General features: G+C 46.3%; 1 protein-coding gene across 1 annotated transcript in view; it reads right to left on the reverse strand.

The window, feature by feature from the left end:
- Window positions 1-3,222: 3,222 nt before the first annotated feature.
- Window positions 3,223-12,560, reverse strand: part of Alkbh5 (alkB homolog 5, RNA demethylase) — a 29,798-nt gene continuing 20,460 nt past the window's right edge. The window contains exons 3-4 of the mRNA XM_004669039.2: window positions 7,397-7,552; window positions 3,223-4,967 (exon numbers count right to left, since the gene is read on the reverse strand). Of these exons, the coding sequence (XP_004669096.2) occupies window positions 4,790-4,967; window positions 7,397-7,552 (334 nt within the window). The 3' untranslated portion in view covers window positions 3,223-4,789. The remainder of the gene's footprint in view (window positions 4,968-7,396; window positions 7,553-12,560) is intronic.

The following is a 12,560-nucleotide window of genomic DNA, read 5'->3' on the forward strand; positions in this document are numbered from 1 at the left end:
AAATGAAGCTCATGGCAATAGTACTTTATAGCCTAATGTGTTTTAATACTCAATTCTCAGTTATTGGCAAGGTTTGTAGAACCCAAAGGAGGTGAAGCCTTGCTGGAAGATGTCATTAGTGGTGGTGAGGTATTAAAGCCCCAACTCACTTGTTTTATTTTCCCTACTGCCTCCTTGCTAATGATAGATTTCCCCTGCCATGATAGATTTCCCTTGAAACTGTAGGCCAAAACAAGCCCTATCCTTCCTTAACCTGCTTTGGATGGGGTGTTTTGTACAGCTTAAGGGGCTGGAAGCAGGTGTTCAGCCTTCAGCCAATCTGACTGCAAAGCAGTAGTGTCAGGCTCAGTGCAAGACTCCATCTCAAGAAAACAAAGCAGAATGACAGAGATAGTTGATATTCAACTCTAGACTCTGCAGGTGTCTGCACAGGGTGCATGCATCTGCACACACACCACACACACACACCAAAAACAGGGAGAGCACAGCAAGTTAGGTGTGGTAGTACACACCTGTAACCCATTACTCAGGAGATTGAGGCAGGAAGATTGCCAGTTCAAGGCCAGCTTGATTATATATACAGCAGTTCCAGAACAATCTGGGCTACAGCATGAGACTCAAAGCACGCATGCACACGCACACACACACGCACCACACAGAAATTAGAGGTACAGAAAAGAGTAGCATGAGAGGCCATGTTGACTACCTGCAAGTGAAGGAGTAGTTGTAGCTAATGCAAATGTGAGAGGCAAGGAGCAGGCTTCCAACCAGAGCCTTGGAGGGAACACGGCCTTGCCCACAGCTTTTTGTTTTGAGACAGGGTCTCAATATGTAGCCAGGTTTGGCCTCAACTCCCTATGTAGACCAATTTGGCCTCAAACTTGCAGTGCTCCTCCTGTCTCTTGCCTTCCAAGTGCTGAGATTACAAGCATGCATCACCATGCCAGGCTGCTTTGTTTTATTTTGGGACAAGGTCTTGCTCTGTAGCCCAGGTTAGACTGGAATTTTGAATCTTGCCTCAGTCTCCAAGTGATATAATTTCCAAGTGCTGGAATTATAAGTATGCACCACCATATTCACCAATTTCTGCTGTTTTAGGCCATTTATGGTAATCTCTTTTAGCAGTCACAGAGAACTTAACAGGAGTAGATAAAATACATCTTCCTTACACTGTGGTTGAATTACAGCCAAAGGCATATTGCAAATACCAGATTTCAACAACAAAAAGCCAAATGAAAGCATTCTGTGGTAAATGACTGACTTACAAGGACACTGCACATTTCATTACTTACTGCTTCTGTGCTTCACTGCCTTCATATCCAACCCCCACGTAATACGTTACACATGTGTGAGTGAGCGTGATGTCAGATACCAGGTCTGTCTTCCAGGTCCAGCACTGAACTCAGCACAACAGGACACGTATTTTCCCTGACACCTCTCAGCCTCAATCTTCTCCTTCACACAACAAGACAGAAGAATGGTGTGGGCTCCTGTGTGGATGGGACTAGTGCCAGCTGCTGCTAGAGCAACTACTGTACATCAGAAGGGCTGATCCAGGGGCTAATGAGATAGATCCCAGCGTGGAACTCACGGCTGAAACCAGCAGATTCAGGAAGTCAGGTGTGAGACTGTAGGGGGACCTTCTTAGGTTTATCAGCCTCATATAGGTGGGGGCTACAGGACCTCTGTCCAGGTACAAAGACCGATACCAAGGAGACCTGGAATTCACTCTATTCTCAGGGTGGCCTTGAACTCACGGCAACCCTCCTACCTCTGCCTCCAGAGTGCTGGGATTAAAGGCATGTGCCACCATGTCTGGCTTGGGATGGGTCTTTTTCACCAAGGGGCTGGGAAGATCCTATGTCTGACTTTGTCACAGCTATTACAAAAAAGGGAGGGAGGGAGGGATGGAGGGAAGAAAGGAAGGAAGGAAGGAAGAAAAAGGTCCTCCCTCCTAGTCTCTATCCCTTATCCCTGAAGCCAGGAGCCCAGCCATGGGTTGGGGGGTACCCACGTCTGCCAGGATGACATTTGGCAAGCACTTTTCTTTTCAGCTCCAATGTTTCTTCTTAAGGGCATCCAGGGTCTAATGGGTCCAGGTCAGTGCTGCTCCTGTGGGACCACTTGGCACAGACCAGAGGTTCTGGCCCCTCTTCTTGCCCTGGCACTGGTTTCCAGACTGAGTTGGCCAGCTACTCTCTTATAAATGAATTTGGATTGTTAGGGTCAAAAGAGTTTTGCTGGGCTGGAGGGATGGATTAACAGTTAAGGTGTTTGCCAGGAAAGCCAAAGGACCCAGGTTCAATTCCCTAGGACCCACGTAAGCCATATGCACAAGGTGGCACATGTGTCTGGAGTTTGTTTGCAGTGGCTAAAGAACCTGGCATGTCCATTCTGTCTTTCTCTCTGACTCTCTCAAATAAATTTTTAAAGAAAGAAGAAAGAAAGAGAGAGAGAGAGAGAGAGAGAGAGAGAGAGAGAGAGAGAGAGGGAGGGAGGGAGGGAGGGAGAGAGAAAGAAAGAAAGAGAGAAAGAAAGAGAGAAAGAAAGAAAGAAAGAAAGAAAGAAAGAAAGAAAGAAAGTAAGTTGTGTTATAGTAACAGTTCTAGGGAGGGAGCTCAAGAATATAGTTACTGGCACATCTTCTACAAGAGCTTGTTCCGCAGGGTGTGGTGGCTCATGCCTTTAATCCCAGCACTTGGGAGGCAGAGGTAGGAGGATCACCACTGAGTTCAAAGGCACCCTGAGACTACATCATGAATTACTGGTCAGTCTGGGCTAGAGTGAGACTCTACCTTGAAAAGAAAAATGAAAAAAATAAAAAGGACTGAGGGCCGGGAAGATGTCTTAATGTAAGGTGCTTGCTATGCAAGCATGAAGATCTAAGTACAAATCCTCAGCACCCATGTGAAATGTCCAGGGTAGTGGCCCATGCCTGTATCCCAGCACTGGGGAGGTGGAGACAGAAAGATCCCTGGGGTCTATTGGCTAGCTTATCTAGTTCAATTAGTAAGCTCTGGGTTCAGTGAGACCTTGTCTCAAAAAAACAAGGTACAGAGTGATAGAGGAAGACACTCGATGTCAACTTCAGGCTGCCACATGCATGTGCACACATGTACATGCACCCACACACCCACATGCATGCATACCACACAAGTAAAAAAGAAGGGACTGAGGAAGCACCAAGAGCAAGCTTTCTCTTTTAACAGCATCAGACAACTGTTTCAAAATATATTAGATTTGGTTTTTATTGTAGAGCACACATATCAGGGCAAAGTGCTGTACATACAACTACAAATCATTTTTTTTTTTTGAGGGGGGGAGCTGTAAAAACAAAACAAACAACAACAACAACAAAAAACTGCAACTGCTTTAGTTATGCAGTCCCGACTTGAGGGATCCACACTTGCAAAGGAGTTCTGACCCCAGAGGGTCTCCTTGATAGTGGCTGCCTCAGATTTCTGCAGCCTCTATGGCCTTAGGCCTGGGTCTCTGTACATAAAGTTGCCTGGAGTGATGGCGGCTTGGTAGCTGGGAGGGCCTCTTCTTTTGGCAGGAGCAGGCCCTGGCCTGGCTGCCAAAAGGACATGCCTAATGAATTTAAATTAGCAAAACTCCATAGCCTTCCAGGAGCTGAGTGGGTAGAAACTGCCAAAAGACTTCACCTTTTTTTCCTTTTCTTATTTTTTAGAACTCATATCCCTATCCCAAGCATCCACATCCCTGAGGCAGAGAAAGCAACCCAGTCTGCAGGTCTGACTTGTGACCTGGGATGCATGCTGTAGGTGGACAAAGAGGGCACACCTTCCTAGAGGGGACATGGGAAAAGAAGCCCAAGCTGGCCAATGGAAGAGAGCCTTCTAGAAGGAAAAGGAGAAAGACAGAGACCAAAGGGAGAGAAAAATACCTCAAGAGAAAACAAAAACCCTACCACACACCACAACAATTTCCCATACCTCAAATGCTAGACTTGGAAGGACACTGGTCCCTCTAGCTAGAAACAACTCCTACAAGTGACTCAACATGGCAAGTCTAACTGTTCCATACAATCACACGCATATGCCTGAAAGGAGCAACCCAGCAAAGATGCATGCTCTTGGCAAGAGAGGTCAAGACCACTGTGATAGTCCCTTGGCAGTCCAAGGAACAGTAGGCAAAGGAGACCAGAGGGCGTGCAGGAAGCCTGGGGCTCAGCAATGGCTTTGGGGTGGCAGGGACTGGCAATATCTAACCTCTACCCAGCTAACTGGAATAGAGGGAAGAGGGTATCTGCATGAGCTTCCAGAACCTGAAGAGCAAGTGAGAAGTGGGGGCAGCAGGCTCTACACAGGGCCTGTAAGGCTTTAAGAGATCATAATTGAGCATGAACATCCATGAAAGAAAGGGGCGGCAGGAGAATGAACTTTGTGTGGAACACTGTGAAGATTTACATTTAAAGCCAAAACAAGAATTCCTTAACCAAACATTCTGTTGCTTTTAAATAAGCCTAGCCTGACAGTCCCACTTGAAAACAGCTGTCCCCCATCTCTCTACTGGCTACTCCTACATGAGCTCTGTTTCCTACAGATGCCAACAACCTTTCCATCCAGGAGGGAAGCCAAGAACATGAGAACCCAGGTCTTGGGACAATTCAGTCCTTCAGCCTTAATGGGCAACAAAGCAAGGAAAAAGTATATAGGATTTTAAAAAACAAAACAAACAAACAAACAAAAAAACACAACTTTCAAACAAGACAGAAGGTGGGGCAGCTACATGAGGATTAGCCAAAGTTCTAGAAGGGCGCAAGGCCTCAATGCCTACGCATCTTCACCTTTCGAGCAGGGCTGCCTGCCACCTCTGAGCAGTCCTCTGAGGACTCGTAGGACTTGCGCCAATAGTTCTCTGAGCTAAAGCTACCCCTCCTCCGATGTGTGGGCAGCAGGACTGAACGTCGGTTCTCTTCCTTGTCCATCTCCAGGATCCGGGGCCTACAAGCAAAGGGGAAAAGCTGTTACCTGAGGCCAGCAGAAGGGCCTGGTCCTGCCTCCGCACTGTGCAAGTTCTTGTTCCTTGGGTTGGTTTGCTCTAACTCAGTGGTTTTCAACTTACAGTGTTACTGGCAGAATCACTGATTCCAGAGGTGTTCCTGTCCACTAAGTATCATTGGCTGCCCCTTACTTGGGGATATTTTTGGTCACCCTATGGGTCTGCTTGGCACCGAGTCTGGTGCCCTGTCAGATATACTGGGGACAAAGAGTATTTCCCTATCCCAGTTTGAAGACCCTGTAATTCTGTTGTTTCACTATTTCCTCACTTGCTTCCTCCTCCTCTTTTTTAATCCCCCCCCCCCCCAAGGTTAAGGTCTCACTCTAGTCCAGGCTGACCTGGAATTCTCCACATAGTCTCAGGGTGGCCTCAAACTCACAGTGATTCTCCTACCTTTGCCTCCTGAGTGCTGGGATTATTTATTTATTTTGTTTTTTTGGTTATTCAAGGTAGGGTCTCACTCTGGTCCAGACTGAACTGGAATTAACTCTGTAGTCTCAGGGTGGCCTCGAACTCACGGCAATCCTCCTTCCTCTGCCTCCCGAGTGCTGAGATTAAAGGTGTGTGCCACCACGCCTGGCTTCTGAGTGCTGGGATTAAAGGCATGCGCCAACACAACCAGCTTCTTCCCTTCCTTTTTTTTTTCTCACTCTAGTCCACACTGATCTGGAATTTAATATGTAGCCCAGTATGGCCATGGATTCATGGAAATCCTATCTCAACCCCCTGAATGCTAGGATTCTAGCCACTATAAACAGCTTTGCCACACCTTCTTTCTTTAATACCAGGGCCTGTTGCCACTACACCTAAATGTATGGACACCCCAACCAGCATGCTTGCAAGGAGGTGTCTTTAACCATACTTAGGCAAGGTCTTATCTAGCCCCAGGCTGACCTAGAAATCACTCTGTAGCCCAGACTGGCCTCATGCTTACAGTGATCCTCCAATTTCAGCCTCCCAAATGCTGGGATTAAAGGTGTGCACCATAATACCTGGCTCTTCATCAACCCTTACAATCTAACAATCCTAGCATCTGAAACTACCAAACTCTTTCTGCCTCAGGGCTTCAGCCTACCTAATGTCTTTCTGTATGGCATCTTAACCCTTCTGGTATCATCTCCCCTCAGAAACATTCCCCAGTCATCCTCCAAGAGCTCTTTGGGTCTACTGACTAGCACTGCTTTCCATTAGGAAGACTCAAAAATTACTGAAGTACTGAGAATAAATAAATAGTGAATGCTCAATTCAAAATGAGACAACTATATCACCTCATCCAAGTCTGAGGAAATGTTGTAGAAGAGGTAGAAAGAATTAAGAACCAGAGGATAGAGAGAAGTGTGCTATGGAACACTGTCTTCCAGACATGACATGACTGTTGCACTCTTGAACTCATAGAAGCTAGGCACATCAACTTTCTATCATGGATGGTGGAGGGGCTTATAGGGGCCTTCTCCCTCCTTGAGGAGTTATTGGCAATAATACTGCTTGGGAAAAGGAGACACTTTCTTCAGTGGGGCAGCCACTGCTAAGCTGTCCATACTTTAGTAAGTAACTCCCACTCATGTTCATGCAAGCACAACTACACCAAGTGGGTCACAACAAATGTACGTGTATGTGTGCATGTATGTGCATATGTGCGTACGTACGTATATATATGTATAAATGGAACCAGATGTGGTAGTGCATGCTTTTAATACCAGCACTCAGGAGGCAGAGGCAGGAGGATCACCTTGAGTTTGAGGCCACTCTGATAATGCATAGAGAATTCCAGGTCTGTCTGGGCTACAGTGAGACCTTCCCTCAAAAAACAAAATAATAAAAAATAAAATAGGGGCTGGAGAGATGGCTTAGTGGTTAAAGCATTTACCTGCAAAGCCAAAGGATCCTAGTTCAATTCTCCAGGACCCATGTAAGCCAGATGCACAAGAGGGCGCATACACCTGGAGTTCGTTTATGGTGGCTGGAGGCCCTGGGGTGCCCATTCTCTCTCTCTCTCTGCTTCTTTCTCCCTCTCAAATAAATAAATATTTTTAAAAATTTTAAATAAATAAAGACCCTTGATTTTCTTCTAAATACTAAAATTACCTCCTAATATCTAAATACAAACACACAAGTATATGTATCCAGGTGAGACAGACAAGGGAAGTCTTGGGAAGGCCATGCTACATTCTTTCCCCCCCTCCCCCATGATGCATTCTTAATACCTCTGGGGGTATTGTCAGCTGGCCAGAATTAGGTAGGAATGTTACTATCCAAAGGAAAAACTTAAGGCTTTGAAGGGCAGACAATCCCACACGCCTAACCAGCCTATCCCTATCCCGTCTGCATGGGCTGTGCTGTTGGCTCCCGCTGAGGGTCCTAAACTGAGTACCTGTGGGCAGCATCAGGGTCTGCCTTGCGGTGGGACCGCTTGGGTTTCGCTGCAGAGTCCCTGTTGTTTCCTGACAGGCGATCTGAAGCATAGCTGGGTGGCAATATGGAGCTGCTCAGGGACTTTGTTTCCAACCGTGGTGCATCTAATCTTGTCCTGCAAAGAAAACATATATTGGCCTGGGGTAAGGTCATAAGCTCCATCAGACCATTCTCTCTCTAGCCAGGCCAAATGGAGACCAATAGGGCCTATGTCTCAATCTCATTGTGGTTCAACTATAGATTGGTCCAGATGAGTTCCAGAGAATATCCTTCTCAATTTCAGGCCCAGGAATAGATAATGAGAGTGCTTCTATTCAGATACCTCCAATGATACATACCTGTTATCAAAGGGTGTATCCCACTGTGGGAATGCATTCTATGCATTCATCCCTGCCAGCAATATCAGTACAAGGAGAGTCCTACTCCAGGCTTACAGGCAGAAGGACAGCGGGGAAACAGAACCAGAGCCACCTACTTCATATAGACACAGAGACATACACAGTGAATGACAGAGCCAGAGAGCAGGGAGAAGCACAAGCTCCTTCCACAATCATGAGTTTGGCTCTGGCTCTGTCAGAGCCACCTGGTGGCATCTACCTTTTCCAAAATGGTAGCCAAATAGAAACCTTTGGAAGACAAGTCTCCACACAGCACAAAGTGCAAATTTTAAGAAAGCCGTGTGTGGTACGGTGCATACCTTTAATCACAGGGCCCAGGAGGCAGTGGTAGGAGAATCGTGTGAGTTTGAAGCCACCCTGAGACTATATACTGAATTTCAAGTCAGCCTGGGACTCTACCTCAAAAAACAACAAAAAAAAAAGAGCTAGAGTGGTGGCACACGCCTTTAATTCCAGCACTTGTGAGGCACAGTTAGGAGGATCGCTATGACTTCAAGGCCACCCTGAGAATACAGAGCAAATTCCAGGCCAACCTGGACTAGAGCAAGACCCTACCTCGAAAAATCAAAAAACAAAAAAATAAAAATAAAAATAATAATAATAATAATAATAAATAAACAAAAAAAATCTTTCCTATAAAGGCAAAATATACAAACATGTAACAAGGAAGAAGAGGATGGAGAAGGCAGACATGCTCAGAGCAGTGGTCTGAGTACTATATACAACCAGACCAGGGCTAGAGAGATGGCTTAGCAGTTAAGGCACTTGACTGCAAAACCAAAGGACCTAGGTTCAATTCCCCAGGACCCATGGAAGCCAGATGCACAGGTGGCACATGTTTGGAGTTTGTTTACAATGCTGGAGGCCCCGACATGCAACCACTCACTATCTGCCTCTCTCTCTCTCAAATAAATTAATACAATTTTTTAAAAATTAAAAAAACAGACCAGGAAGAAATTGGCCTGGGAATCCTCAAAGAAGCCCTGAGGCTTCTTGGGTAGCACAGAGAAAGCTGGTAAGTCAGGTAAACAGAAACAAGGGCCTGGAGTTTATAACTGGGTAGAGTGACAGAGGACACAGCTTGAAGAAGCCCCCAAAGCAGCTTTGCCAGTCTGCTAGGTGCAAAGAAGAAATGGTTCTGAGGAAGCAGGTGCTACTACCTGGTGGGGAAGAAAAGACACCCTTCAAAATAACGCTGAGGGTAAGAGAGAAGGAAATCCGAAAGCTGCATCAGGTCACTATTCCCACAAATGCCACTACCACTCTCCACAGGGTGACCTGTTACAAGTACATTGGGAAAACTGGATCAGAAAGGCAGTATGACATCATACAAGTCATGAGAGGAAGGTTTAAGCCTAGAAGATTTCAAGACTGACAGGCAGCAGCCACTTTGAGCCTGGGAAGGGGTCTTTCTCCCAAGGCTTACAGCAGTGTCTCCTCCCTTCCTTACCTTTTTCCCTTCTCTCTTCCTTCCATCCATCCATCCATCCATCCATCCATCCATCCATCCATCCACCCACCCACCCACCCACCCACCCGGGAACAAATGTTCTGATTCCTTAGGTCCAAATTGGTAGTCAAACAGGAAGGCAAGCATGACAGTCATTCCTGCCTCTTTTTTTCTGCCTTACAGAGGTGAAGGCCAGAGGGTACCCAGCTCACCAACTGCCCACTAGTTAGCTTCCAATGGGCTGTTCCAGACTTGGGGGAAGCAGAAACTAGTAGCAAGAGGAGGAAAGCTCCATCCTGCTTCTTACTCATACTCCTGTGCTGAGTGGCCCATATGGCAGATTGGCCCAACAAGACATAAGCCATTAAGCCTAACTTGGCCAGGAGTCTGTATAGAAGAAAGTCTCTTCTCTGGCATCCACTGCCAAGGTTAGACCTCACAGGTGTCAGGCAGTTACTTTAGGGGAAGGCCCCTGGGCACAGGCAGTTCTCAATTCAGCAGAGTAGAGCACAAAACTATATAGGAACAATACCATCATTCTGGGTGATGGGGAACCAGCCTGCACCTAGAGCCAAAGTGCCAGTGGTGGAAGGGTGGTACCCTGGCCCAGGGCCAACTATACTCCAACTTCTGGCTCCAATCTTACTAGGAACTCTATGCTCTGAAGCCTGGCAGCAGGCCTGATTAGAGCCTGTATCTCTCCTCTAAGACTAAGCCCCAGCACCTTAGAACACTGGACTCCCAACAAAGCCCAGACCTTCACCCTGATGTCTCACCAGCAACAGCTCCCTACCCATCATCTACCATCATCACCACTAACTCCTACCCTGCTCTCTCCACACAGCAGTGCTGGGACAGATGCAGCAGGATGCTTATGGTCAAAGAGCTCATGAGGAATAAGTATCACTTAGGGAGAGCATGCCTAGCATATGATCCCATCAGGCTCTCAGAACAGCTCCTCATACAAAGGCCTGCAAGGTATTGAGGCACCAAGAGGAGCTGCTCCAAATTGTTCAGTCTGGGTACCACAATGTCACACTACGTGCCTACCTCCAAGCTCCCAGGAGCCAGGACTCCTCAGTGCCAACCACAAAGTAAGGCCAGAACTTTAGTACACAGAAATCCTCCCAGGCTCAGGCCTAGTGAAGTACTGTTATTCTTCTGGATACCAAAAGGCTAGGCGCCAACTTTACCCACCTGTGCCACTGAACTCCATACCACTGGGTTACCTTCCTGCCATTACTGGCCTCTGTTCACACCGTGTACTTTCACTGAGCACAGCCTCCCTCTTATCTCATCACAATGAGAGGTCAGGTATAGAGACGAAGGGCCTAGGAGAAGCCCACACAGCATTCACAAATTTAACCTCCAATGTCACAATAGCAAGTGACAGCATAGGGCACTGTTAAGAATATCATTTGGAGGAGATAGGGTTCTGCAAATAAGAAGACTCCTTTCTGTGTAAATGCAAGGGCCTGAGATTGCCTAGTTCCATTCCCTAACATTCATGTAAATAAAATGCTGGGCATGAAGCCAGATGTAGTGGTTCATGCCTTTAGTCCCAGAGCTCAGGAGATTGAAGTAGGAGGATAATCATGAACTCAAAGCCGGCCTAAGGCTAGAGACACTGCTGTGAACAAACAAAAATAAAAATAGGGCTGGAGAGATGGTTTAGCAGTTAAGGCACTTGCCTGTGAAGCCTAAGGACCCAGATTCAATTCCCAAGTACCCATGTAAGCCAGATACATAAGGTAGTACGTACTCTGGAGTTCCTCTGCAGTGGCTGGAGGCCCTGGTGCACCCATTCCCTCTATCTCCTTTTCCTTGCTCTCCCTCTCAAATAAATTAAAAAAAAAAATTTTTTTTTTTAATTGGAGCTGGGGAGATGATTCAGTGGCTAAAGGCACTTGCTTGCAAAGCCTGCAGCCCAGGTTCAATTCCTTAGTAACCATGTAAAGTCAGATGCACAAAGTAGTGCATTCATCTGGAGTTCATTTGCAGCAACAGGAGGTCCTAGCATAGCCAGGTGTAGTGGTGTGTACCTGTAGTCCCAGCACTTGGGCAGAGATGGAGGATTGCCATGAGCTCAAGGACATACAGAGACTATATAGTAAATCCCAGGTCAGTCAGGGCTAGAGAGTGACCCTGCCTCAAAAAGCCAAAATACATAAGTAAATGAATAAATAGGCCCAGTCATGCCCATACAGTCTTATCCCCACTCCCACTTACAAATAAATAATATTTATTTAAATTTTTTTTAATGCTGGGAATGACCACGCTTGCCTGTAATTCCAGTTCTTGGGGTAGGGGAGCAATGACTAGAGAATTACACAGTCTGGTTTTAGTAAAACTCCTCAAGGAAGCATGTGGATGAGGAACAGAGAAAGACACTTGATGTTCTCCTCTGGTTGGTGTGCAAATCTGCTCATACAAGTGCAGAAATCATGTAACACACCACACATACACTACTCCACCCCCCTAAAATGAGAAGTTGGGCATGGTAGTGCACAGCTTTAATCCCAGCACTGGGGAGGCAAAGGTAAGAGTATCACTGTGAGTTTGAGGCATCCTGAGACTACATAGTGAATTCTAGGTTAGCCTGGGCTAAAGCAAGACCCTACCTTGAAAAACAAAAACAAAACAAAACAAACAAACAAACAAAAAAGCCATTTGGGAAGGAAACAGCAGGCCCAGTCAATTTTCTTGTGGTCTTATATTCCCTGAGCAGGTTGCAGACACATCATAATGGTCAGGAAGGCAAATGGACAGTGTCTGTGCACATGTAGATACACACTCACTCGGCTAGGGAACAAATGTGGGCTAAACCTTGCTACAGAGGACAAGAATCAGAAACAGGAGCCCCAGAAGTGGCAAAGGTCTAAGGGTCTGCCTCAGAGCCTGTACTCCCTTCTTTTCTTTTGTGTGGTGCTATAAATGGAGCCTAGAGCCTTGTACATGTTACACAAGTAGTCTAATACTGAGCAACATCCCCAGCCCAAAGAGCATCTCTTCTGGCCAAACTACCTCTGACTGAGTCCCTTACAGTCTTGGAAAAGGTTCAAGATACGCAACCAACCACCTTTAGTTGTGTGCCCTGGGTTCAATCATCAGTACCACTACCAAAAATGAAACCAAACAAATATGCTAAGAACATTGCTAGCACAACCTCAGTTAACATGGCAAGTGAATATCTAATTGCCTTTCTTTCCCACTTTATAACACTGAACCCTACTTCACCAAAAGCAAAGCTTTCTTATATTGCCTTGAGTTACTTT

Source organism: Jaculus jaculus, chromosome 12, assembly GCF_020740685.1.
Source record: "Jaculus jaculus isolate mJacJac1 chromosome 12, mJacJac1.mat.Y.cur, whole genome shotgun sequence".
NCBI lineage: Eukaryota > Metazoa > Chordata > Mammalia > Rodentia > Dipodidae > Jaculus > Jaculus jaculus.